General features: G+C 50.7%; 1 protein-coding gene across 1 annotated transcript; it reads right to left on the reverse strand.

Moving 5' to 3' along the window:
- Positions 1-5143: 5143 nt before the first annotated feature.
- On the reverse strand, positions 5144-23770 carry ARHGAP25 (Rho GTPase activating protein 25). Its single transcript, XM_084273825.1, has 11 exons — positions 23664-23770; positions 18505-18698; positions 15726-15813; positions 15224-15343; positions 12346-12553; positions 9904-10036; positions 8695-8768; positions 8026-8147; positions 7104-7303; positions 6040-6584; positions 5144-5484 (listed from the first exon to the last, which is right to left on the reverse strand). Exons 1-11 carry the CDS (start codon positions 23722-23724, stop codon positions 5274-5276), a joined length of 1956 nt encoding a protein of 651 aa, XP_084129951.1. The 5' UTR covers positions 23725-23770; the 3' UTR covers positions 5144-5273.
- Between the last annotated feature and the right edge of the window lie 3588 nt (positions 23771-27358).

A 27358-nucleotide genomic window follows, 5' to 3' on the forward strand; every position in this document is an offset into this window, starting at 1 on the left:
GGAACTCAGTTTAACAGGATGCTCCTTTTTTCCCAGGCTATTTTTCCTCCTGGCTAGTTTGGCACTGTGGCTTGGTAGCATCCCTGTGCTGCAGCAAGGTGGCAGGAAAACACCGAGAAAGCTCAACAGTGGGACTGGTTCCAGGGAGGGTTTGGCTGTAAATCTGGGGATTATTTTTTTCTCTCCAACCTGGTGAACAGTTATTCATACAAGAATCTCAATTTTGGAGTCTTTTTATCTTAAAAGCAGTGGCTGACAGGCAGGACACTGCGCTGCCATCCAGCAAGACCTGGACAGGCTGGAGAGCTGGGCAGGGAGAAACCAGATGAGGATCAACAAAAGCAAGTGGAGAGTCTGGCACCTGGGAAGGAATAACTGCTGGGATCAGGACAGGCTGGGGGTGACCTGCTGGAGAGGAGCTCTGTGGAGAAGGACCTGGGGGTGCTGGTGGGTGACAGGGTGGCCATGAGCCAGCAGTGTGCCCTGGGGGCTGAGAGACACAATGGGATCCTGGGGGCATCAGGAGGAGTGTGGCCAGCAGGTCACAGGAGGGGATCCTCCCCCTCTGCTCTGCCCTGGTCAGGCCCCACCTGGAGTGTTGTGGCCAGTTCTGGGCTCCCTGGGATCAAACAGACAGGGATCTCCTGGAGAGAGTCCAGAGGAGGGACACAGAGATGCTGAAGGGCCTGGAGCATCTCCCCTGTGAGGAAAGGCTGAGTGAGCTGGGGTTCAGCCAGGGTTCAGCCTGGAGAGAAGAAGACTAAGGGGGGATCTTATTAATGTTTATCAATATCTGAAGGGTGGGATGCAGGGGGAAATGGGCAGCCCCTTCTCAGTGTCTGTGGGGACAGGACAAGGGGCAATGGCTGCAAGTTGGAGCACAGGAAGTTCTGCACTAACATGTAGCAGAACTTTTCCCCAGTGAGGGTGAGGGAGCCCTGGGACAGGCTGCCCAGGGGGTGTGGAGTCTCCTTCTCTGGAGAGATTCCAGCCCCATCTGGACACCAACCTGTGTGCCCTGTCCTAGGGACCCTGCTTGGGCAGGAGGTGCCTTCCAACCCCTGTGATTCTGTGATTCTATGATTCTATGATCTTTCCACTCCCATGTAAAGGAAGGATGGATTGCATTACTCTGTCCTTCCCTGGGGGAACAACATGTTCTCACTGCTTTTCTTTCATCTCTATAAGCCATCCTAAATAATAGCTGAACACTTTTCCTGCACGTCCACCTCGCCTCCCACAACAACTGGCTATTTTTTGCAGTAGCCAAGCTAAAAAAGGAAACTTCCTACCATGCCAAAAATGCAACTTTGATAAAATATGGGGGGATAAGTCAGCCTAAGTGTGACTGGCTTGGGATCCAAAGGGAATCATGTGGGAAGGATCATGTTATTTTCTTGCTCTCTCACGCCTGCCAAACGCCTGGGCACAATGAAGTGAGTTCCTGAATGAAAGCAGTGAGTACCTAAGGAGAGCAGAACAGATCTTTTTACTCTAATGCAAAGGATGGTAGGAGTGAGAGCAGGACTAAAATTATATCCTAAAAGATACCATATGTTTGCCCCATAATGAATAGTTTAACAGGTTTAGATCTTTGGGTTTAATTGCTCCAGATTGAAAGCCCTATCACATTTAAAGGCAGAGGAAAACCCTCTGTGTGTTTGGTGAGTTATCCTACATTTACTCTCCCACCACCTTGAAGGGGACCCTCTTGTGCCCTCTGGCTGTGAAGTTTGAGAGTTAAAGGGGGTAAAACCCAGCACTTTTGGCAATTTTTGAGCCAACAGTGCCCAGGACAGTGTTGAAAAATATCTCTCTATGGGCATTATTCTTTATTCTCCATAATAGTCTGTTGTACCTTTATATAATAATAGTAGTTTCACACTCCCTAGGATATCCAGAGTCAGAGATATACTGAGGTGAAAATCAGCCACCAAAGAACCCACAGTGAGTTTATAATGCCCCATAGAGGGCATTAGAGAGGAACAGCACCCCTGCTTCAGGACCAGGAGAGACTTTCTCTGCTACTCCTTCCCAAAAAGCTTTGTGGCTTGGCTACAAAAACAAGGGAGGAAGGAAATGTATCAGTCAGATTTTGGGCATCTCATATTCTGGTGTCTCCAACAGGAGCTCTGAAAGCGCATTAAACCTACGGTAGGAGCATTGCCAGTATTCCTGTGCCACATCTGAGCAGAGAGCATATAACCTCAGGGCTGAAAAAGATGCAAAGTTTCCACATGTCTGGGCAGATCCATGCTTCTCTGTCTCTGGGGAAAAGTTCACTTTTTTTTAAAAAAAAAAAAAGGGAAAATTCTCCTTCTCAACACCAACCAGCAAACCCAGCTCATAAGATGCCCACGTCACGCTCGGAGGCTGTTCACTCCCCCCATGCCCTTAGGAATTTCCAGCCCACCTGACCTCTATTGGAAAGTCTATCTTTCAAATATAAACACTATAATCACTCCAAATTTTAATGGGCAGGCTATCTTCAAAGCAGTGGCTCTGATCTTCAGAAGCAGTCCTGGTTTTGATAGAGGTTTGCTCTGCCTATCTGCAGCGGAAGTGGAGGAATGCACAGTTTATACTAAAATAACGTGCACTTGTCCCAATCACAGAGGCTTCTGGGCCTCAGCCAGGCCTCTTCACGTCATCCCAGGCTCCTGTGGGCTCTGAGGGAATTATTTGCCTCTTCACACTTTTGATCTTTGCAGAAAGGAGCCTGTGGCATTTCCAGCCCAGATGTTCACGTCTCTTCTAAGCTCAATGGAGAAGCCTCTCCCTAAATGGCTCCTGAGCCTCGTGAGCAGCTTAGTAACGAGTCCCTGGTAAAGGTGAAGAATTAAATAAGCACTGAAGCTGCTCTGTCAGGGTCATCTCAAATGGGAACTTTGACCAGTGGCGTTAGTGGTGCTCGAAAGAGACTTTAGGAGGCAAGATACGTGCCGTCGCAGGATGCCAGAGCGTGGGGGACATGCAGGTGATGGGGAAAGTGAGGTTTGGATAGCTCAGCTGTGAAGGTGGTTGGCCTGGTGGAGGCCTCACACTCTGCCTTGGGGGTCTTCTCTGCACCCATCCCCCTGCAAGGCTGTGGGCTGTGGAGCTCTGCACCAGCAGGTTCAGGACCACAAACAGAGGGGTAGTACACTCCTCCCTGCTATTTGAATCACCAAGTTTCAGATTTGAAACATTTTAATCAGTTTTGAAACATTTTAATCAGTTTTGAAACATTTTAATCAGATTTGATCATTGCAAGAGCACAGAAGGTTGTCTATGGGTGCTCTGGAAGGCACAGTGACTTTGCAGTGGCCCTGAGAGGTGACCCTGTGTAGCCCCATGCTGGCCTCCAGAAAAAATTCATTTTCTGGCATGAAGGTTTGTGGGCAGCCCAGGGAGGAGCTGTGTAGTCTTTGGGGCTCCTGTGGAAGGGAAAACCACCTGGAGTCAGAGTCTATAGGTCAAATGAGCAATTTACAGGTCAGATTCTTAAATGCAAGTCAACTTCTACAAACCTTTCCTTTTTCTATACTATACATCTGAGCAAAGGTGGGTTCAATATGTCAAACTGAATCTGGAGACTCCTGAGACTAAAGAGTCTGAGCTCAGTTTGAAGGCTAGACAAGTCCCACCCCCCAGCAAGGCTGAGCACAGCAAGTGCTGTATACCCATTATTGACCTATTCCCTAACATTTCCCTGCTCCCATCTTCCATTCTTTCCCATAGTTTCCTCTGTGTCCCACCAGAGGAGCTGTTCCTTCCTCTCCCCAGTTCATTTCTCTTCACAGGCTCTGCCAAGCAGGTCTCAGCTCTCCTGGAGCTGAACTTTGGTGTCCCCAAGGCCCAATCCTCAGTATCCAGTGTTGCATTAACTTCACCATGCTTAGCACAGAGGCACACATTTGGTCCTAGACATCTTGCTTGAAAACTCCTGCAGATCTCTCTGGTTTTCCCTTTTCTGTTCCCATGAAGGCTCTAGGCTGGGCTGAGGCTTTGTGTTGGGCTGAGGCCCCTTCTCAGCACAAAAGAAGAGTGAAAAGTTTTCTTGCAGAGTCCTGCTACTTTCTTTCCAACACCAAAACCTTCAGCACCATCCAGTTACTTGCTGGCAGGCAGCAGGGACACAAGCAGACAGGCTTACAAATAGCAACACTGGCACCATGAGAACTTTGGGTCCAGTTATTCTGATGGCAGCAAGTGACAGGGAGAGACACAGCATCATTGTTGGGGTGCAAACCCAGGTTTCTGTGAAGCTGGCTGTGGAAATCCTGTTCTGTGCTGATAAAATGATGACAGACAAAAGCTGAGGTGGTAAATAAGTCCAGATAAGTCTTTGAAAGAATGTTTCCTGTAGCAGGTGAAGCTGCTGATGGGCTCCCTCTGCACAAAGAGGGATGCATCAAAGTGCTTTCCAAAGCCTCTGCAGCAGCTGTGCTGGGTTCATGCACACACTGCTATCAGGAGCAGTGATTTATAGCAACCAAACAGCTTTAACTAAACTTTAACTAAAGAGGGTTTTGTGATATTGTGATTTTATACCTGGAGCCTTGATATCAATGGGTCTGGCACAGCACAGGGAGTGCTGCTGTATGAGAGCTCTTCTCAGCAGACCCAACAGGCACTCTGGGCTTCTCTTGCTCTATAAGAGCAATAACCAACTGTACATGTTTTTGTGAACATCTCAACCATGCTGACAGCATTTGCAGCCCACTGCCCAAGCACACTGCACAACAGGGTTGTGCCCCAGGCCTTGGGGCTTTTCTTTCTCCCCAGATCCAGGATTTGTGGACTTTTTGTTCCACTCAGAAGCACTGTAGGTACATCTCCAGCAAGGAGCCAGCTGGCTGGCAGGAGGGACACTTGCTGGTTTGTTTTTGTAAAGGCATAAGGTGTCATAGAATTATAGAATCATAGAATGGCATGGGTTGGAAGGGACCCCAAGGATCATAGAGCTCCAACCCCCTGCCACAGGTGTCCTTAACCTGAATCCAAGTGCAAGATACTCTGACTGAGCAGCAAGAAGTATTGGCCTGTTCTACAGGTAACTGGAGCAGCTGAAAGAGGAGTTGAAAAAAAACAAACCAAAAGAGCTAAAGAATATTTTTGAAGTTTTCTGTTTCATGGTATAAACCAACCTCTAACTTCTGGGCTCCCTCCTCCAAACCAGCCCACGGTCAGTAGCAGAACACCAGATGATACAAGTCCCTGGCAGAACCTGCTTGCCAATTCCTGTGGATTCATGCAGCTGCATTTTGTATCTGTGCACGACTGGGTGGTTTCTAATTGCTTTTGCTATCAGTTTTGCTTGTGGATTTAGATAAGTTTTTAATCTCCTCCTCAAGCATCTTGTTTTTCTTCTCCATGTCCTCCCGTGAGCGCTCCACCTTCACCAACTTCTGCTCCAGTTCCTCATTCTTATCCTTCTCACTCTTAATGTCCTGATTCAGCCTCACCACTTTGGTCCAGACTTCATAGTTTTCCTTCTCGAGACTGCAAAGGGGAAGCAGCATGAAAGGATTAGATCAGAATAGAGCTGGGATGTCAGCATCTGGCTTTTAAGAAGTCTATTTATTAACCAACAAGAGAAGAAAGAGGTGCTGTCCTGATCCCCTGGCCCTCAATGGCTGCACAGCCTGCTGTGATACATCAATACATATGATATATCATCATATAGGAATATGTGAAGCTATATACCACTGATGCTTACAACTAACAACATAATAATGCTACTACTGAATTCTGGGGAGGATAATGGTATGATATTGTAGTAATAACAGGAGTTATGACAGTGTCATTATTGCAGAAACATCACAGAGCCATACAGTGATGTAACAAGAACTATGGAGTAGTAATATTGTAGTAATATAACATTAGCAACTATGTCATGAGAGCACAGACTTTCAGATAGCCTCCTGCAATACTGTACTTGATCATTAGCCATTCCTGTTAACCTAGGTACAGTGTTACTGATAACTAAATCAGTGTTGGAATAACATGAGCTGAGGACTTCACACTCTCCAGAAGCAGCACCCTGCAGTGTGTTACCTTTTAATTTGCTCCTCGTACTTGTTCTTCTGTTCTGCCATTTCTTTTTCCAGCTTCAGGATCATGTTTTGCAGGAACTCCTTGCTCTCCTGATCGGGCTTGGAGACCTCAGCAGTGCTGCTGGTAGGACTGCCTATTTCCTTTGACTGATGGCTGGGACTGTGGCAGGCTAGAAATTCCTTATCAGAGCTGGTGCCCGAGGGGCTGGGGCTGGAGCTCTCTGCCTGGGAGGCAGGAACGTTGTCGTAGGTTGAAGCCCGGTGAAGGTCAAGCAGCTTAAAAAGATCATGAGACAACGTTCTCTTATGTCCATCAGAGACCACAGAGCGCACGCTGCCCCCAGGGGGGCTTTTCCAAAAGTCACTGCCAGATATGTGGTTTTTGTCATTGCTGCTTTGCTCCCCCAGAGAAGCAGCTGTCAGGAAAGATGTCCTGTTTGGGAGGGTCTGAGTTCTTTTCCTTGACTGTGTTGCCCACATTCCCAAAGTATCTTCACTTGAGCTTGCAGCTGGTCCAGGGGCATTGCTGCAACTTGGGTTGTCTCTCTGTAAGATAAACCCATGGCATTAGGACAGCCTCGTCCTGCTCTGAGAGCAGTGACAGGTTTGCAGCACTGCTGGGACTGCAGTGTTTACAAAAGGTGAGTTTAACATGCTAACAGGAATGGCCACAAGCTTCCCACATAACCTGCTTTTGGGATACACCATGTCTCCCTTTTTGAAAAGAACTCTTTTGCAGAGACCCGCCCCCCATCTGAGAAAAGCCTTCAGTCCTCAATGTGCTCACTTCCCCAGCCTGAACTGAAAAGGTTTCATCTCTTCTCCCTTTTAGCTAAAAAACTTGAGTTTTCTTTTTTCTCAGAACAGTAGATTTTCCACAGAAAAGTGGAAACTTTATCTACATCATTTCCCTGATATAGATATTCCAGGGATGACAGTTACAGCTCTCTACCCTATTAATAGCAAGTGCTCTTAGCCATTGGCTAGCCTGTTAGATCCCACAATAATTAATCACACATTTATGACATTTATGCTCTATTCTTTCTCTGAGGATCTAAGCTTTACCGTTTGTCTTTCAGTCAGACTCTCTGCCCTGTGCACCACAGGGTCCTCTGCAGCATCCCAGCCCACAGAGCTGCGTGGGATGGGGGCCTTCTTGTCATTTTTTTGGGCAGGTGGGGAAGGTGGCACATCCTTGGATGGAGGAAAAAGTTCTGCATGGTCACTTATCATCACAGTCATTACTTTCTGGATCTGTGGAGTGCCTGGAAGAAATCAGAGATCTGTCAGTGGCAAACCCAGTGTGACAGGCTTTGTTCCACCCAAACTTGCAGTTTCTGGTTGCTCTTTCTGGTGTCCACATGGGAGATGCAAATAGAAATACAGGAGCAGGATCATCAAACCAAATAAAGGGAGGGATGTTTATTTCCCTCCAGAACAGCAGAGCAACAAAGACTGGAGCCTGCTGATCTGCACCAAGCCACGCACTGTGCTGCTTTGGTTTGACACACAAACTGTGGGTATGAATATCTGGACCACTGGCATGTGAAAGCAGTAGAGCAGAGCAGCCTTTGGCTTTAAAATAATTCTTCTCTTGGTTTTGCCCCCTCTGTCCTTGCCCATGGCATTGCAGTTTGGCTTAGCTAAACAGTCACTTCATTGAGTTTCCTCTGTTTCTAAAAGAATTTCACACCTTCCTGCTCCAAGCAAGAGAAAGGTGACTTCACCAGATCCCTGTAAAGTTTGAAATCTATGGAGGGAACACACAGCCCAAGTCCTGAGGGGTTTTTGTCACCATAAATACATCGATTGCCTAACTACCATGTGGCTTTATTCTACCATACTGTACTTAGCATGCCCAGGCACGTGTCTGGCTTATATTCAGTGATCTACCATAGAAAATGTTTCATTTCAGGGCTGTGGATGGAACTGTGTATTTCAGCATATCAGCTGCTCCTATGCCAATTATCCCAGGAGCCCATTTTACCTCTCATAATAATTGCAGGATCCTCTATCTTGGGTCTGATGAGGTTCACTCCAATCACTGTTGCCAAGTTATCCACACTCATCTTGTTGACACTGGAGTTCAACTGTATTTCATGTAGAAACCTGCCAGAATCCAATAATTCAAGTCAGTAAAAAGTCTTCTACACCCACTGGTGTAAAGTCCTGATTGATTCAGCCAGCTCTTCCTCTAAGTCCCAACAACAGAAACATACAGTCGACTTACAACTGCAAAGTGGAGTTGGGTCTTACTGGTACCAGTAGAAAAACCACCATGTGATGAGCTGCTCACCCCAAAAAAATCAAAAAGGAAGGGAAAACCCATCTAATATTTAATAACCAGAGAAAAATCACTGGGTGGAATCTGACAGTTTTGTTGCACAAGGCTTTGTCTAGGAAAACTACACTAGACTGTAATTCCCAGGGATTCACAGTGAGTTTGAGGGTAGGCATTTATGCTCAGGCATCATCAAGGTGTTTATCCCCATGGCTGAAACTGTCCCTTTACAAAAGCCAGGATCTGGTATCCTGAGTGGAGCAGGAACACAGCTTCAGAGGGCTCTCTCCAGAGGAATCAGCCTCAGCCTTTGGGGTGGTATTTCTACTCACCAACACCAAAGCTGAGCTGTTTACACCTTTGCAGAAGACTGACCTGCAGATATAGCTGAGGAGGTTGTAGCTGTCTCTGGGAAGGAGGGACAGTTGCTTCACGAGTTCCTGATGGCCCTAAAGGCAAGTCAAGAAACAGCTCCATAAAGACTCAGATATATACAGACTCAAAAATGGCTCTTGCTCACTCCATCCATCCTTGTATGGTCTCACCTCTTGGCATTTGCTCCTCTTGGAAATGACATTTCTCTGGCAGACCATGCATGAACAGGGAGAAGGTTTAGCACAGTGCTCAGGGCAGGATGGATGGGGCCCTGGGCAACCTTGTGTAGACCCAGGCTGGAGGTTGGTGTCCCTGCCTGTGGCAGGGGGGTTGGAGCTCTGTGATCCATGGGGTCCCTCCCAACCCAGACCAGTCTGTGATTCTATGATTCTCAGCAAGAAGGGGCAGCTCATTGCCCAGCACTGCTGGGAAGGGAAGAGCAGGGGCTCCTCCAGCCCAGCACTGCTGTGATGAGCTCTTCAGAAAGAGCTCATCATGCCTCATCTCCTGGCATTTCCATGGATATAAACATTTAGAATGTTTTTAACCCCAAATGAAACAACCTACAAGAAATATTTGTCCTTGAAATAGAGGGCTGAACACTGCAGTTCAAACAGCTCATGCTGCTGAGGATATCTGCTCTTTGTGTGTGGGTATGTACAGGAACAGCATCCATAAATGGGGTTTTTTGGGTGTGGGGTGAAGTTGGGTGTCTTTTCCACCAAAATATATAGTTAGGAAAAGACAGTTCCCATCTGTTTCTCACTTCTCCCTCTCTCAAAACCCCAGTTACTTCCCTGGTCTCACCCAGAGCCCTCCAGCAGCTCCACTCTCAGCCCAGGCTGATGTAGGCTGTGAAAGGTGATGTTTCCTTCCTCTCTCTGGGTTTTCACACTGGCTGATTGCTGCACAGGGTCAATGCAAAGAGGTGCTAAGCAGCTCTTAGATCTGCTCCAGAAATTTAAGCTTTAAAATGGATTAACACATGTTGTCAAGGTGGGACAACCTCCCCCCCTCCCCACTGTGGCTTTTGGAGATGTTACCTTTTTAATTCTTATTTTCTTTCCCTCCCCCAGATTTTGAGGCTCAGGAATTACACAGCTTATAAGACACAGCTAAATACACACCCAGCATCTCCAGCTCACAAACCCCTGGTGCTGAAACACAGCTAATTTAAAGCCAGAAGGAGAGAAAGAAACACATTTCTACCTTTTTCTCATCTGCATCCAGAGCCTGACCACACAGCAGGAAATCCTCATACTGTGTCCAGGGGACGACCGGCTCAGGGAGCTCCCGCAGGTAGAGTTTGAACAGAGAGGCCACAGTGTGCACATCTGTATCCCTGAAACACACCAAGAGCCACTCCTGTGAACCCTGCACCCAGCTGGGGACCAGCCCCCACCCCATGAGCTTGTACTTAAACTCTGTGCATAGATGGAGAAGACAGAAGCCAAAGCCAGCTGGAGGAGGGAAGGGGGATCCATAGGGCACCCCAAGACAGGGAATGGCCCCAGCTGGCAGGAAGATAAATGCTTGGTGGAGATTTTCCCCACTGTGGGGCTGGCAGGTCCTCAGTGTTCATACCCAGGCTGAGCTTTTCCAGCCTGCATGTGACTCATGAGGCTTTGCATGCAAATATTGTCTGGTGTTCACGTGCTTGGCAGGCACTCCCTGCTCTGTGTGGAGCTGGAGAGCCTTGCCTGGGGTTTTTTAACATTAACAGCAATTACTGAAGATGTTCTGCTGGGACAGATGTTTGCAGCTTTGCATACCATATAGTTTACATTATGTCAAAAGGACACTGTCAAGATCGTTAAGCCTCTAATTTGACCTACCTTGAAGTTGCTAAACTGTTATAAACTACTAGCAAAAATCCCCCAGGTCATTTATTTTTAGGCTTGGTTAAGGTTTAAAAAACACTCTTGTTTTTCACAAACACCATGTAACTATAGAAGGGTTTTCTCAGAGCTGCATTTTTGTAGGGCCTACCAATACACACCACTGGGCACCCTGGATGCCTGGGCTGAAATAGCAGTTTTCTAAAACTCCCCATCCAATCCTGCCCTGATGGTGCATGCAAGTGTGCCTGTGCAACCCCAAACAGGCTGCAAAGGTGGCACTGAAGGTTAAACCACAGTGTTCAGGTCACTGGAAACCCTATTATTTGCCTTCCTCCAGACTAAGAAAATCTTTCCAGTGAAGTGCAGAGGGTTGCAGTCACCCTGAGATCACTGCAGCAATGCTAGGGTTAACAGTACAGGGTGCTGGGGAAAGAGCCAAACTCCCTCTCCATGCAAAACAGAGTTGGGCAAAAAATATTAAATGGCTTCACCTTCATATGACCCTACACAGGTTACAACAGGAAAGCTCCCAGCAGGACTCTGGCACCCAGAAACTAAGAAATATTCAGCTGCAAAGTCAACAGTTCCTCTCCCAGAGCAGCCCCGACCCTGCCTTGCCCAGCACAGGGATTATTTGGGTAAAAGGGCTGTGGTTTATCCTAACAAAGCTGCACAGTGCTGGGCTGTGGTTAGGGACAGGACTGCAATAGGCCATGAGGCCCTTGAGCTCTGCTTAAGCAAAGAGTTTTGCACAAAAGGCCAGGGACAGCCCTGGGTGTGGGTGTTCCCCTCCCACAAGCACCCCAGATTTTGCCAGTGGCTCGCAGAGCTTGGGGGATGCCACATGGGGTGGGGCTGGGTCTGCATGGATGGGGCATCGCCATGGACAGTATGGAGCAGCAGCCTGGACACTCCTTGTCCCCACATGGTGGACAGGCCAGGGCAGGGATTACACCAAAAGCCCTCACTTTAGATGCCACTGAAAAGCAGGACCCACTTTTCCTTCATCTCAGCACAGGGGTCATGGCCCCAGGGCAGCCTGCACGAGTGAGCAGGGGACACCTGACAAGGCCTTATGCTGAAAACAAGGGATTACACCCTGATTTGGGGTTTAGGCATAATGAGGCACCTGCAGTGGAGCTATCAAGGGAGAGAAGATGCACCAAGGGTTTACCTTTCTTCTCCCATTTTGCATAGCACATGACAGAGGTGGCAGTAGCAAATGGCTCTCTCCAAAGCCTCTCTGAGACCTACAAGCAGGGACAGGCACCTTTTAGTCCTCCAGAGGAAGGACACTGGGAGGGTACAGCCTTGTAGCAGCCAAAATCTCTCTCTCATCTCTATGTGGTGTTGTAGGGAAAAGCAACAGGAGGAAAACACTATGGCTATGGGCTGGCAGGGGAAAAAAGAACTTCTGTGTGCACTAGGTTGCTCTCTGAGCTTATTTGTCATCCTCTACTTGCTCTCCTTTCTCTAAACCTCTACCCTTAGCTGATGGCTATGTATGCTCTTCCTTTTGCCTCCTTCTTTGGCTACTCCTGCAAGTAATAATTGCTGTGTGGGGCCAGGATTGTCCTACATTCTTTCCTTTATTGCCATGAATCTCATCTCAGCCCCCTCTGATTCTGCTTTTGCCTCCATTTGGTGTTTCTGCTCTCAAGCCCTTCTGTGGGTCCAAGTTTCCTGCTGGGGTCTCTGCGGGGCTGGGGGGAGGAGGTGGTGGTGGTGGTGGGGTTATACATGCTGCTCTTCCCCAGATTTTAAGATGTATGAGACCTAGTTGATTAGGAAAGAGGAAATCCAGCCTTACCTGTCAAATGATGGTCTTTCCCCAGCATCAAAGGCTTCTCTGAGTTGTTTCACCAGGTTGTCCTGGCCAGGGAGGCGAAAGATGCCCTCCTCATGCACACCATGCTCCCGGATGAACTCAGCACACTTCTGCACCAGGATGGGGACCTGATGCTGCCCAAATTTCTGCTCATAGGCCATGGTCTCTGCCAAGTGCTGGCCAAATACAGCTAGGGAAAGGACAGAGAGGTTAGATGAGCCCAAGAAGCAACTTTGCTAAAGGCACGTTACCTGCCAAAGTGCATCAGGTGCAAACCTGACAGCAGGACCTGCTTTTCTGGTAGCATGGGAGCTACAAGAAGGGTGCAAACTGGGGGAAAGCAGGACATTTTCCACAGAAATAATAGCAAAATGAAACCTTCTTCTTTCTCCAAATAATCAAGAGTTCTCAAATTTATTAAAACCAAGCAGTGGGCTTTGGTTTGGCCGTGCTGCTTGAGTGCCTTGCAGCAGGGCATTGGTGCAGAGGAGACAGGAACAGCAGAAAGGCTGAGGAGAGAAGGCAAGCTCATCATGTAACTCTGAATGGTTTAGAAAGCACAGGAGGCCTCTGAGAAATAAGAAAAGCATCCTTGCAGAGATTTGAGGCTGGAAGTCTTACTGATTTCATTTCTTTCTCCCACTCCTTCCTCTTCTCACCCTCCAGAGACTCCCCTGTGCAAAGGGCAGCAGTGTTCTGCACCAGGCAGTACCTTTCCATCGCAGCAATGGATTTTTCCTCCTGAACTCACAGCAAAAGAACTCAAAGGTGGGACAGCAGCAGCTTGCATCCTCCCAGCTCTTCCTCCTTGGAGCCTGGGGCATGGTAAGAGCAGACAAATCCCAATTTGAACTGGCTCTGGGATATTAATGGCAAAGGGTCCTATGGTCCTTCACCATATTTTTGCCGTGGTGGTGCCTGTGATGTGTTCACCTCATGGACTGAAGGCTGAAATAATTTCTACACATCTTCCAGATCAGGAAATGATCTAAACACTCTCACTGGAACCACCAGGCTTGTCAGCACTTGCCCAGTTGTGGGGGGGTTTCATTTATGACTTGCTTACACACTTAAGTAACGAATACAAACCTGTCACTGGGCACACTAAAGACAAAGAACTTTTTTTCTGCCTCTCTGCTTTGGTAGCTGATAATGAATTTCTTATTTAACTGCAAGCTGGCAGATAGTTAATTTGGTGGTACCTCTCCAGGACCAATGTATTGCCCAGGGGAGCCCAGGCAGCTGTTGTTGTAGGGTGACAGCCAGACCCCTGAGATTTTGGAGATGCTTTTGCTGTTGTTTCACACTTTGCAACTGCTCTGCTTTTTGGGGTGTGAGAACTTCACCACTAGCTGGGTCACATGGGGCTGCTTCCAGGTGGGCTCTTGCTAAAACCTCCCCAGTGCAGTGGGTTGCTTTAAAAGCATGTTGCATCAACTTGCACTGAAGCCAAAAACCTCAAGTGTGATGGTTCAGGGTCTGTTGACATGAAATGAGCCCTGTGTATTGACATGAAACGTGGCTCCATGGTACCTGACTTCTCTGCTCCCCTCAGGGCTCTCCATGCTACTATAAATATACATTTTCTATCATATAAAGTCACTTTATCTAGCTAGAAAATCTGTCAGTCTCCTAAATTTCAGCCAGGACCAGATGTAGTGTTGATATTAAGTACTCTTGTTGGACTTGATGATCTTAAAGGTCTTTTCCAACATTGGGATTCTGTGATTTTGTGACTAGAGCCAGGTAGGGCAATGCCCTACACATTTCAGGCTCATGCAGCCCTAATTTCAGAGGAATAATGCTGCCTCCCCTGGGGCACAGTATGTTTCAGTTCAGAGGCAGAAAACACCAGGGTTGCAGACAAAACCCAGCTGTGTCGTGGTTTCAGTGAAGCTTATCGGTTCCTATAGCAGGGCTGGGGTGAAGAAGCTCTGATGGGCAGTGCCTGCTTAGCCCTCTGCCTCCCTCTGCACCCTGATCTATGCACAGGAGCTATGGGAGACCAGAGCTCCATCGTGCTTGTCTTTACAGCTGAAGGGCATGGACCCTGTAAAAAATGGTATAGTTAGGGCAAAGCATGGAGAGGAGAGGCTCAGGATGAGCATCAAGGTTAATGCTCTTTTGGAAGAGAGCTAAAGAGACTCCCAGCTCAGCCTCACTGGTGGATCTTCCATATAGGAGTTCCTCCTTATAGGAAAGTCTGGAGTTCATCCTTATGTGGCTGGAGTGGCCTTTGCTGCTTCCTTTCCAGGCTTCACGTGTGATGGCAAAATTACAATGTGCTCCTTTCTGTTTGATTCATGGTTTACACCTCCCTGACCACAGAATTGTAATGGCATAACTGTGTGCCTGAGGGGGCTGGAAGCAGGGCTCCTACTGCTGCAAGCCTTGTCTGAGCATGGGGAGGGTGACTGAGTGGCCAAGGCCACAGAGAAAATGGGGGCAGAAGGACTGGGCCAAGCAAGAAAAGCTGGAAGACAAGGAAAGCAAGGAAACTGGCAGGTGAAAGGCAAGGTTTTTCAATGCTTTATCCCTGAATATGATTTGTTTTAAAGAACAACAGTTCCAGGGGCCTGTAAGTCAATGAGGAAGCTTGCAAGAGAAATTGAAACCAGCCCAGAAATGCTCATTCATGCTTGGCTGCCATTTCCCTACCACTGCCCATGTTTGCTGCAGACCCATCACAGCAGGGTCTGCTCTGGGAGCAGGTTTCTAAGGCATTCCAACTCACAGCCACGTTCCAGCTCCAGTTCCAAGTAGTTATGAACCCAGCTTTGAAATCCTTGTGCAAAAGTCCTGAGGAGCACGAGGTGGTAGGAAATCACCTCTCCCAAGAGCTGTCCCTGCTCCCCATTACCTCCTGATGCTGAGCCCAGCACTCGTCGGATGGATTTAACCCATTCCTCCATCTCAGACTGGGAATTAGCCATGAGCACGCAGGTGTCCTGCCCTGTCCTGTTCTGGTCTCCACAGACCCCTGCAAAGAGACATGTGTGGGTGTCATTCACAGAGAGGTTTGGAGGAGACAAGTCACATTCTGGTTGTTTTCTTTGCTAAATGCTTTTGGCTCTGAGTTTCCCCATTGATGTCCACTTGGCTGTGAAATCAAGCAGTGCCTTGCTGAAAAGTCTGAGAGAAAGGAATAGAAACTGCTTCACATTGCAGCTTAGCAATGGGGTGGGCACTGAGGCAGGGCCCTCCTCCAGCCCTGAGGGGTTAATCCTTAAAGCAAAACCTAAGTTTTCATGTGCAATGGGGACCTTGAAAAGAAGTGGGAGCAAAATGGCTTAGCCAGACAATTTGGGGTGAAAAGTTCAGCCCAAAAAAGCGTGCAACAAAGAGGAGTGAAGCATCCTCACCTGGGATGATTTCAAAGATAAATTTTCCTCCTTCCTCTGGGTTGCTGGCCACCTCCTTGATGGTGCTTCCCTGGAGAGACAGGCAGCCCTAGGACAAAGCAGAGCAGGAGCTGCAAATACCCACGTCCCATCTTTGAGAGGCTGACACCACCATGTGTCAGCACTGAGGAACGAAGCCTTTCTTTCAAAGGACCTGGTGGTGGCCTTTTTTTTATCTATATATTTATATAGATGCTAAAAATAGCATTTCAGACAATAAGGGACACTTCTTGGATGCCAGTTTTTCTGATGAAGTGATTCTCAGAATAAGAAAACTGGTTGTTTTGCTCTTTCCTTGTTTACCTCCCTTCTCATGACTTTTTAACCCCTGCTGGGAATGGAAGAAGAAAGTACAAAGCAGAAGGAACTGGGGAAAACACTGGATTACTCTGTTTCTGCTGCACCAGAGCAGGCTCATTTCACTCAGCACCACTTAAACCTCAAAACCAAACCCAAAGTTTGTAGGAGCAGAGGAAAAAAGAAGCAGAAGGGAGGGGAAATAAAAAAAGCAAAGTGGAAACCAGCTTTTTCTTCTGGACCTTCCTTCCCCCAACTGTCATCATGAACACAGGCAGCTGGGTTCCTGCTGGAGGAGATGGGTGGGGAGCAGCCCAGGCACGTGGGGGCCGACCAGGCCTCTGAGTCAGCCCCGGAGGCCTCCCTGGGCAGGAAATAAGCTGTGCCACAGAAATGATGTTTCTGAGATATTTCAGCCTCCTGAAAGCCACTGGGCTTCATATTTCAGCCTCCTGAAAGCCACTGAGCAATGGGGACTGTGAGTGCTCCAACAGCCTGAATTGCATCTGCATCAGTTGGAATTGTGGAGAGGTCAGAGAGGCTTGAAATCAGAGAATTGTAGACTGGAAGGGACCTCCAAGTTCCCCTGTGGCACCCCCTGCCATGGGCAGGGACACCCCCCAGCAGCCCAGGGTGCCCAAAACCCCGTCCACCCTGGCCTTGAGCCCTGCCAGGGATCCAGGGGCAGCCCCAGCTTCTCTGGGCACCCTGTGCCAGGGCCTCCCCACCCTCCCCGGGAAGGATTTTTGCCTCCCAGCCCCTCTCCAGCTGCTGGAGGCCGTTCCCCTGGGCCTGGCCCTCCCTGCCCTCAGCACCAGCCCCTCTCCAGCTCTCCTGGAGCCCCTCAAGGGACTGGAAGGAGCTCAGAGTTCTCCCCAGAGCCTTTTCTTCTCCAGGCTGAGCGACCCCAAGTCTCCCAGCCTGTCTCCAGAGCAGAGGTGCTCCAGCCCTCTGGTCATCTCTGTGGCCTCCTCTGGACTCACCCCAACAGCTCTGTGTCCTTGACCCCGAGCTGGACACAGCACTGCAGGGGGTGTCTCCCCAAAGCAGAGAGAAGAGGGGCAGAATCCTCTCCCTCGACTCACTGGTCAAAATGACCTGGGATGGTGTATCAGGGTCACAGCAAGAACTACCAAAAGTGCCATGAATAGCAAGAAGCTTTTTACAGCAGTTTCTGTTTCTTCATCCCATTTACAACTGGGGAGACTGGTCCCTCCAGTCCCCCTGCAGAATGGGGCAAAGCCAGCAATAGGACCTGGACCCTACAGGGCTCAACCCTCTGCTCTCACCCTGGTCATCTACCGATCACACATACCCCTTGAGAGCATTTTCTACCCTGAGATTAGTTGTGCTGGCAGTGATGATTTGTACAGAGAATGGCTTTTCCAGCAGAGGGGAGGACCCTTCCCTGAAACTCCTCAAAACAAGGAAAAGATAGTGGATATTCAAGAAGAAGTAAGCTACAGTATGGAGAAAACAGTTAAAAACCTAAACAGTTACCCATATGAATTGGGAAGCCAACCTGATCTCTTCCTGGCAAGTGTAACTAAAATACATCCTCAGGGAAATGGTTTATATGGGTGAGACAGAGAGCTGGGTACAACCCAGAGGAGCTGAAGATGGGGTGATAGTGCCAGAGGGCTGCAGACAACAGGCACTGGTGCAGACTTCTAAATCATGCCCAAGTGGGCGACCACGCTCCTGTTTTGTGCAGAGGGTTGGGTGTGCATTGTGCTCTCCTGGGGATCTCAAAAGGCATCTGAACTGACGTGCCCTGGGGCTTTCAGCAGATTTCAAACCTTTTCCTTTAGGGGAAAAGTCAGTGGGGCAGGTTTCCTCCAGCCACACAGGGCAGCAGCTGAATAACACAAACTGCATCCGCACCGCTGCGCCTTCTGTAAGGGATGGGGCTGGGCTGGGCTGCAAACTGGAGAGAGAGATTTTCCCTTGCTTACCCCTCCAGCTGCCTTTTGCTGTCATCTGTCCAGCCCACAGCCCTCCCATGAGGTCTGTCTTGGGCATCTGCCTCACACCCAGGCTACACTGAACATCCTGCTTGGTTTCTCCTAAAAGCATCCTGGTGAGATGCCTTTCCCACCGAATGCAGAGCTGAAACCTCTCTCCAATCTTCCAGCATCTCATGCACCCATGGCTGCACTTGCCATCACACAGACAGCAGTGGTGTACCCAGCCCTTTCTCTGCCCAGCCTGTTTCTGTTGTCGTGGGGAATGACAGCAACTTTCCAGTTGGGAAACACTTGGTCTCTTCCCAGCACTCTGGGGGACCAAACCCCCAGAATTTAAGTCCATAGATGATCCTGATCAGGATACCTCGTCTCTCTTAGAAAACCTCTTTAATATCCTCCTCCAAACCATTTCCCTGCAAGAAAAGCTGCAAGAAGGGAGAGACTGAGGACCAGCAAAGCCCAGTGGCTCATCCTACCTGTGGTTTGACATCGTCCTCATCCTTGTAGTAGTAAAGCTGCTGGCCCTTAAGCACGAAGTACCGCTGCTGCCAGTTCTTGACGATGGAGCGCTGCTTCTTCAGCCACCCAATCTTCAGGGGCCGTTCCAGGGGGTTGGAGGAGGCTGGCTGGGTGCCTGCCAGCTCGCCAGTCATCACGCTCTTGGAGCGGGCTGCCAGGGAAAGACAAGGATGAGCTGGTAGGGACACACACAGGGACCAACCGCCCGCAGTCCCGCACTGGCCGTGCCCAGGGCCAATTTAAGCTTCAACAGGAAGAGCAGCTTTCTGCCCCTCTGCCTGCACTGAGCAAGCTGGCTAGAGTTTTAAAGGAAGTGGCTGCAGTATCTGTCAGTATGTGCTTCCTTTTCCTGCGTGGGAGTAATTGTCTTGCAAGTGAGAAGAAAATCATTAGTTGTTTCTCTTTTTTTTTAATGGGAGTGTGTGTGTGTGTGTGTTTTGATACCCAGCCCAAACAGGCTGCAGCAGCAATAGTGGGATGACCCAGCCTGGCTTGAAAAAAAAAAAACAAACCTGTTTGGAAATTTGCAATTTAGCTCCAGGAGAGCGTTGCCTGATGTTTCCAATGGGATTGGAAAGTCTCCAGTGGGGAAAAATGTGCCAGTGTGGATTTCCTAGCTGAGCAGTGTCCCTTCTCCCCTCTTTGCATCACATAGACATGTGCCATTGGTGCCACTGACCCATGCCAGGGATGGGCAACGTGGCCCTGTGGTGTCTCAAAATGCTTCTCTGACAGTAAATACCTTGGGAGGGTTCATTCACAGAAGAGATTTTAGCCTCTGGACCGGGCACTGCAGGACCCCAGTGCCAGCCCAGCTGCGTGGAGTTCATGGTTGTGTTTGTGGGGTGAAAATAATTCTACAGCTTCAGGGGAATTCAGCCTCATGCACGTGGTGGTTTCCTGCTGAAGTGGAGCTGATGGCACTTGGCTGGGTCCTGCTGGTCAGGGCCAGGCCCCTGCTGTCTGCAGCGGTCTCTGGCAGAGAGGGAGCTGAGGGGGGTGTTGTGCAATGCTGTGGGATGGATGGGGGAAGCTGCAGCAGCCTCATATCTCTGCCCCCAGATGCTCACTTTTCCCCTGAGATGGTCAGAGGAGCACAGAGCTGCAAAGGCAGCGTTAGATATGTGATCATTGATGAATCCTGATGTGGATCTGAGTGCAAACCACAAGCTTGAAAAAGCAGAAAAATTAAAAAATCACCCACCACTGCCTGGAGATGTTTGAGACCTGGGGCATCCCACACCTGAGCCAGCACTCCCACAGCAGACACCCACGGGCAGCATGAGCCTACAAAGCATTTTGCACTCTGGGATGAGCAGTTCACAGTTGCTTCAGAGGTCAGAGGTGCAGCAGCTCAAGAGCAGACCCAGCTTCCCTTTCTGAAATCCCCAGAGCAAGAAACCCCACTGCCTTCTTCCTTTGACCTTCAGAGCCAGGCTGGGGTATGGTGCTCCGAGCTCTCCTCTCCCCAGAAACCCATCACAGGACTGCAGATCCCTGTCTGCCAATCCAAAAAGGACTGTGTATCCAAAGATCAGCTTTCAAAGTGCAGTGAAGATATCACTTAGCTCTCAACCTGTGCACGTGTGGGATGTCCCCTGCACAGGATGTGGCTGTAAGAAAGGCCCTTTGAAAGGGATTTGCTGGCCAGCTCCCCTGAAAACTGCTGGTCGTGGGGATTACCCTGATGCAAAACCAAAATGGGGTTTCCAAGTCACACCTCAGGCTCTGGGCTGCTTCATCTCTCTTTGCCAAAGCATCCCCATTGCTAAATCTTTAAAATATTAATATGATTCTCAGCCAACTGTTCACCCTCAGCATCATTCCTCTCCCCACATCATGATCCTTGTGGCCACTGCCAACTCCTTGGAGGAGTGGGGTGGCGGTGAGGATTTTTGGGGATAGATCCACAGGGATGGACAAGGCTCTGGGAGGCTACTGCCTGCCTCCCACAAACACTTTGCTCTGCAGAAACCACAGCCCAGTGCCAAAGAGCAAATCCTGAGTGGCCTGGCTCCAAACCAGTTTCCATCCATCAGCTTCTTGTTCAGCCTCCCTCCAAGAGTTCAAGCACAGCTCAGCAGCACTAAATATTCCAGCAGCACAAGACTTGGAAGGAAAAATCCTGTCTTTTATGAAAAACATAGTGGTTTACTATCTTTTATCAGAGATATTAATCTCCCTAAGCCCATCATGGCTGCATCAGGGCTCTGCACCACGGAAAGTAAGTGACCTGGCAGTCACTGCTACCCAGGGGTTCCTCCTGCCCTCAGCCTGAGCTCCAATTGCCTGGTCCTTGCTGGAAATAAGGATTATTTTCTCTCTCTTCCCCCCTCTTTTCAGCCTTTCCCAGGAAAGGAACATAAAGAACATGCATTCAGAGGGGCCCCTTGTGACCCCCATCTTCAGCATCACCCCTTCTGCAGTGCCAGACTCAGGGCACAACTGGAGGCCAGTGCTTACCATGGCCCTGCACACACTCCCTCCCCCATGGGATGTGTCTCATGTTTTGAACATGCAGATGTATTTTCTCTCCCTGTGCTTTGACCTGATTTAAGGCCAAAATAACAGTTTGCAGGATCCTTCTTACCCACAGAGCGAGCGCTCCCACCCTGCAGTGCCTACCGCAAGCCCTGCGCGGGGGTGTGGGGAGGGAGCTGCTGTGCAGAGCTTGGCTGTGCAGACAGGGAGGATATTCTTGCCCAGAAGAAAGTTCACTACAGTCACAAAACCAGAACTGGCCAGGCTGTGGCTCTCTCTCTTACCACTTTTCCAAGTTTCTACCTTTTGTGGCCAGCGAGGTGCCCAGCCCACGTGCTGGCATCACCAGCTGAGAATTTTAGGTGGGGTTGGGGTGAAGCTTGTTCCCTGGCTCTCATCAGGGTGGAATCACACCTGGCCCTTGGAATCATCTGTTTCCTCCTTCACCAACACATCCCCACTGCATTTGGCCCTGCTTCTCCTTGCCATTCTCACAGGGCAGGAAAGAGCCACTAAGAGAAAATGTGGTGACCCCCAAAACGTTTCCTGTGGTAACCGCCTCTGAAGCTGAATATTTCCTCCAAAACATCCTCACTCTTCTTCCAGCCCTGGGGAGCAGCTGTAGCAGGGTGCCCCTGTCTTGCTGCCTGCTCCCTGAAAAGAGGAGCCCTGCCAAAGTGTGACTTCCAGGGAAAACTGCATTGAGTGCCACCAACATGGTATCCACATGGATGCTGGCTCCTGCCCCAAATTGTTGCCTTGGGCAAGAGCCCTCCCTGCTGTCTCCTTGCTCCTGCCCCAGAGGGATGTCAGGTACTTGCAATAAAGACCAGTGAAAGCAAAAGCTCCCCAGAAGGATTTGCAGTGACAATGGCAGCTGCCATTTTCTTCTGCATTGAATTAAAAAGCCTTTTTCTCAGCAAGAGGAAGCACCCAGGAGTCAGTGTGGTGGCCTGGGGGTTACAAGAGCTGCTCATGCTGCTGCGACAGGACAAGGAGGGGGAAGTGTCCTGAAGGAGGACCCAGCCAGGGTGGTACTGACTAGTTGGGGCACGTTTTCCACAAGCAAATCACATCCCTGCTGCACTCCTGAAGACAGCAGCAGCTGGTCCCACACCCAGACACCCTGAAGCAGGACAAGAGTTGATGCTCAGGTCCCTGCACACACACACACACACACAACCCTCATCTCATTTCCAAGCTGCAAAAAGCAACATCACAAACAGATTTTCTTGGGAAAAAAAGAAGCAATTCAAACCTGTGTCCCATCTCTATCTCCTCTGCTTCCCAGCAGCCAGTAGCTCGGTGTCCCCTGGCCTTATTTTCTGAGCTACCAATCGAGTTTACACGCTGCTCCCCAGCCTCCCTGCAAGAACCTATGGAGTATCCTAGGAGCAGGGAATGCAGGATGCTTCTGTGGTAACTGGGTGAGGATTTCTCCACCACTGTCCTGCAAGCTGCTGAGTGCAGGGCTGGCACTGCTTCCTCTGCCTGTGAGCTTCTGGACCAGCTGGATGTCTCCTCCTGTGTGTTGCATCACTGAGCCCAGCCAAAACAGTGGCTGCCAGGGGACAGCAATGCTTCATCTGGGGCCTTGTGTGAGGTGGATGGTTTGGCCACCCCAAAGGAAACAGCTTCAGAGAGGAGTCCAAGTTGCCTTCCTAAGAAAATCCAACCAGGACGACTTTGCAAGCTGACACAAGTTGCAGGGAGGAAGAGCTCAGCACGCAGAGACCAGCTTGGTCTCTGCCACAGGGAGAAAACAAGTCGCTGATGGGTGCCTTGGCCGTGTTTTGGCACCAGTGCCAGGACCACAGAGGGGCTTTGCCTTCACCACATGCACAAGGCTAGGCTGGTGCCTCCCCCCCCCCCTTCCTCAACTGCAGCATCCTCATCCCCAGACCCTCTCCCTTGTTGGTGACCCAAAAGCAGACACCACTGCAGTGTTTTGGCCACTGAGTTGGCCAGAGGAGTCCCTCACTCCGTCCCAAAGGCATTCCCAAGTGATTTTTGTGCTGAAGATGGATCCCATGGCAAAGCCTGGACAGAGGTAGGGCAGGAGGACATCACACAGTGAAGCTGTCCCATGGCACAGAGCCCAGCAAAGAGTCAGAGCTGACTCTTTACCACAGGTGAAAGGGACCCAATGACATCAGGGTGGGCAAAGAAACCTGAGCTGCTTCCTCCAGCCTGCATGGCCCTGCCTGCCTCGGCTTCCACTTCACCTCCTGCAAGGCTGGTGCCAGCAGAATGAACCCATGTGGTCTAAATCCATCTCCCCCCTCTCCCCCCACCCCCCCACCCTCCCCAGATTTTGGGTGGGCAGCAACCCCATGCTGCCAGGTCCTCTCGTTCCCCACTTTACTGAGACAAGTGACTGCTCCAGCCCAAAGCCACAGCTCTGGCCCTGGTGCCACAGCATCCCTCAGTGACAAGCTTGCAAATCACTTCTTGCAAATCATTTGCAAATCATCTGCTGAAAGAGGTAGCTGGGGGCCAGGTGCCCCCACTGAGGCCAGAAGTGGGTTCGGGTCTGGGCTGGAGCCGAAATCACAGCTGGGCTTGTCCACAGGCCCCCCCTGTGCACCCAGCCAGCTCCCCAAAGGCTGAAGCAGAAACAGAAGAAACACAGTACCTATTTTTGAAGCATCCATTTTCAAGTTGAAATCCCAGTTCCGTGGCAGCTTGAGAGACATTTTGGCTCAGGAGGGAGTTGGGTTTTTTTCTTTCCCAAGGGAACTGGGCTGAAACGAAGCTCCGAGAGTCCCGTGGGGATCCAGCACCCAGGGTGCGACCCCCCACCCCCAGGAAGACAGCCTGCTCGGCAAGGATAGGTCTGCCAACGTACTTCCTCTTCTCTCCTCCCAGAGCAGCTGTGAACAACCCCATAAAAGTACTTTCCTGCCCTGCTTCCCTGCAAAGCTCTTGCTTCCCCGACACTGATGCTGCCTTTTTCGCTCCCCTCTTCGCTTCCCCCCCCCACACACACCCCTCCTCCTTTTGCTTGATGCAGAGATGCAGCAGCCTGGCCCCAGCCTGCACCCAAACGTGGCTGCCCTGGGGTTGTGTCTGCGTGCAGCTCGTTGTATTTGAGGAAGTGGGTGTCCTGCTGGGTGCTGTTGGCCGTTAGCAAAGTGCTCACTGGAGGACACGGCCCAGACTCCGTTCAGCAGCAGAGCAGAGCAGGCTGTGGCTCAGGTGCCCGTGGCCAAAGGCTGCAGGATGGTGTTTCTGGATGTCCAAATGCCTCCTCCTGCTCAACGTGGGCGGCTTTTGCCTTTTCTTGTTGCACACAGCGGGTTTAAGGCTTCTACACCCCTTTGTAACAGCAGTGTAAGCAAAATGGGGGTGAAACGGGGCTGCTCGTGGAGGAAAGGCTGTCTGTGTTAGAGGGGTGAAGGCCAGGGGATGTGGGCACAGACCCCACCAGGACCACCGTGCCAAGCAGAGCCCCTTTCCCTGCTCACAGCAGCGGCTGGACCCTGCTCTGTGTCCTTTAACGTTGGGTTTCCTCCAAAGAAACAGTCCCACATCCACAAAGCAGTTTGAGATGCAGCTCGTGAGCCACAAGCCAGTCAAGGAAGGGCTGTTGCATTCACAGCAGAGCAAAAAGCAGCAACGGTGGCTGCAAGACCTGGCAGTGTGTCCCAAGGGCCAACGGGGGTGTGGAGGGGGCTCCAGTACCATTCCCCCCACCATCCCTCCCACCCCCCGGTACTGGGAAAGCCCAGACCCCACACAGAGGGAAGTCACCCTGAACAGAAGCAGAAACAGCGACCTGGGGAGAGCAGGGGGCTGGCAGAGGACACAGCCACTGGTTCCTGTTCTGATCTGCAGCCCAACACTCGTACCCAGGGTGCACCCAGCCCCTTGCACAGGCTTTTTTTGGTGTAGGTGTTGATGTGCCTCTGGGGGAGCTGATGGCCACGGCCAGTGTGGGCCTTGGTGGGCTCCTTTGGGTTGATGAATGTGTTGCTTTGAGCGGTGCCTAAAGCCAGCTCAGAGATCCCCAGCTCACAGATCCCTGGCTCACAGATCCCTGGCTCACAGATCCCTGGCTCAGAGATCCCCAGCTCACAGATCCCTGGCTCAGAGATCCCCAGCTCACAGATCCCTGGCTCAGAGATCCCTGGCTCACAGATCCCTGGCTCAGAGATCCCCAGCTCAGAGATCCCCAGCTCAGAGATCCCCAGCTCACAGATCCCTGGCTCAGAGATCCCTGGCTCACAGATCCCTGGCTCACAGATCCCTGGCTAACAGATCCCTGGCTAACAGATCCCCAGCTCACAGATTCCTGGCTCACAGATCCCCAGCTCACAGATCCCTGGCTAACAGATCCCTGGCTAACAGATCCCCAGCTCACAGATCCCCAGCTCACAGATCCCCAGCTCACAGATCCCTGGCTAACAGATCCCTGGCTCCCAGATTCCCCATCTCACAGATCCCCAGCTCACAGATCCCTGGCTCAGAGATCCCTGGCTCACAGATCCCCAGCTCACAGATCCCTGACTCACAGATCCCTGGCTAACAGATCCCCAGCTCACAGATCCCCAGCTCACAGTTCCTTGGCTCACAGATCCCTGACTCACAGATCCCTGGCTAACAGATCCCCAGCTCCCAGATCCCCAGCTCACAGATTCCTGGTTAACAGATCCCCAGCTCACAGATCCCCAGCTCACAGATCCCTGGCTAACAGATCCCCAGCTCACAGATCCCTGGCTAACAGATCCCTGGCTCCCAGATTCCCCAGCTCACAGATCCCCAGCTCACAGATCCCACTCCCACAAGCTCAGGGGACGTGACAGTGTGGAAGGTGGTGCTGTCACAACACAGCAGCCCAGCACGTACCGAGCCTGAACCAGACTAACCCAAACACCCTGCTTTGGACCCAAACTGCTGCAGTTAACCAACTTCTGTCAAACCCTGAGCAGAGAGCCCAGAGTGAGCCCTGAATTAAGTCCCATTTGTCCCTCCTTTGCTCATCCCTGCAGCGAGCTGTACTTGGTGTATTTTGATCATTTATTTTCCTCTTCAACCCGTTTAGGTTTACAGAAGCCCAGCAACAGTCTGTGCACAGCCCCTTCCACACCTGCCTGGGAACAGGATGTCACGCGGCGCTTTCCCCTCTCTCAGGAAGGAAACAGCATCTTCAGTCCAAAACCCCATGTGATTCAGCCCAGCTGTGTGCCCAGAGAGCTCTTTCAGCTGCCTCCTACCCTTCAGGTACCTGGGGGATGCTCCCATGTTTGAGAAAAGACAGACCCCCCAGTTTGGGGGTTGGTTGTTGGGTTTGGGAGGGGGTTTTTTTAGCACTCAAGCTGGTCAGGCTGTTCCTCAACTGAGCACCCCAGGGGAACGTAAAAAGGCCAAATCTCAACCCATGGAGTTGTTCCCTTCCTTTTGCCAGCCCTCTTCTGTCAGGATCTCATGGAGGAACCTGTCTGGACAGAGGGTTGCAGGAGGCAGCCTACACAAAGGCAGCCTTGGTTTGAGACTTTCTAGGTCACCAGGATTTCCCCTGGGAATTTGCAGTTTGGTTTTAACTGAAGTGGCTCAGGAAGGGGAGAAACAAGGTGGCATCTCCAGCAGAACAGCAGATTCACCACCGCAGAGGCCGTCAGCTGATGTGTGTGACTCACTGCAAGGCACTGGCATGCACCCTGCCCAGCCTGCCCACAGACTGTCATCCTTTCTCCAAAAGCTTTAATACCCAGAGATCTTTCAAGGCCTCTTGATAACAGCAGCTCTTTGCCTCACATGACTGCTGAATACTCCAGGGTGCTGCTCAGCAGCTGCTTTGCTGCTAGGGGAGGTGGAGGTGGAGGAGAAGGTCTCCCCTCAGCCTCCTCTTCTCCAGGCTGAACACCCCCAGCTCCCTCAGCTGCTCCTCAGAGGATTTGCCCTCCAGCCCCTTCCCCAGCCTGGTTGCCCTTCTCTGGACACACTCCAGGACCTCAATGTCCTTCTGATGCTGAGGAGCCCAGAACTGGACCCAGCACTCGAGCTGCAGCCTCACCAGTGCCCAGTCCAGGGGCACAATCCCCTCCCCAGACCTACTGGCCACACTATTTCTGACACAAGCCAGGATGCCATTGGCCTTCCTGGCTGCCTGGGCACACTGCTGGCTCATGTTCAGCCTGCAGCCACCCAACACCCCCAGGTCCTTCTCTGCCTGACAGCTCTCCAGCCAGTCTCCCCCAGCCTGTAGCTGCAGGGGGTTGTTGTGTCCCATGGGCAGGACTCTGCCCTTGACTGTGTTAAACCTCATCCCATTGGTCTCAGCCCATGTGTCCAGCCTGTTCAGGCCCCTCTGAAGAGCCTCCCCACCCT

This window comes from Gallinula chloropus (assembly GCF_964237585.1).
Source record: "Gallinula chloropus genome assembly, chromosome: 21".
Lineage (NCBI taxonomy): Eukaryota > Metazoa > Chordata > Aves > Gruiformes > Rallidae > Gallinula > Gallinula chloropus.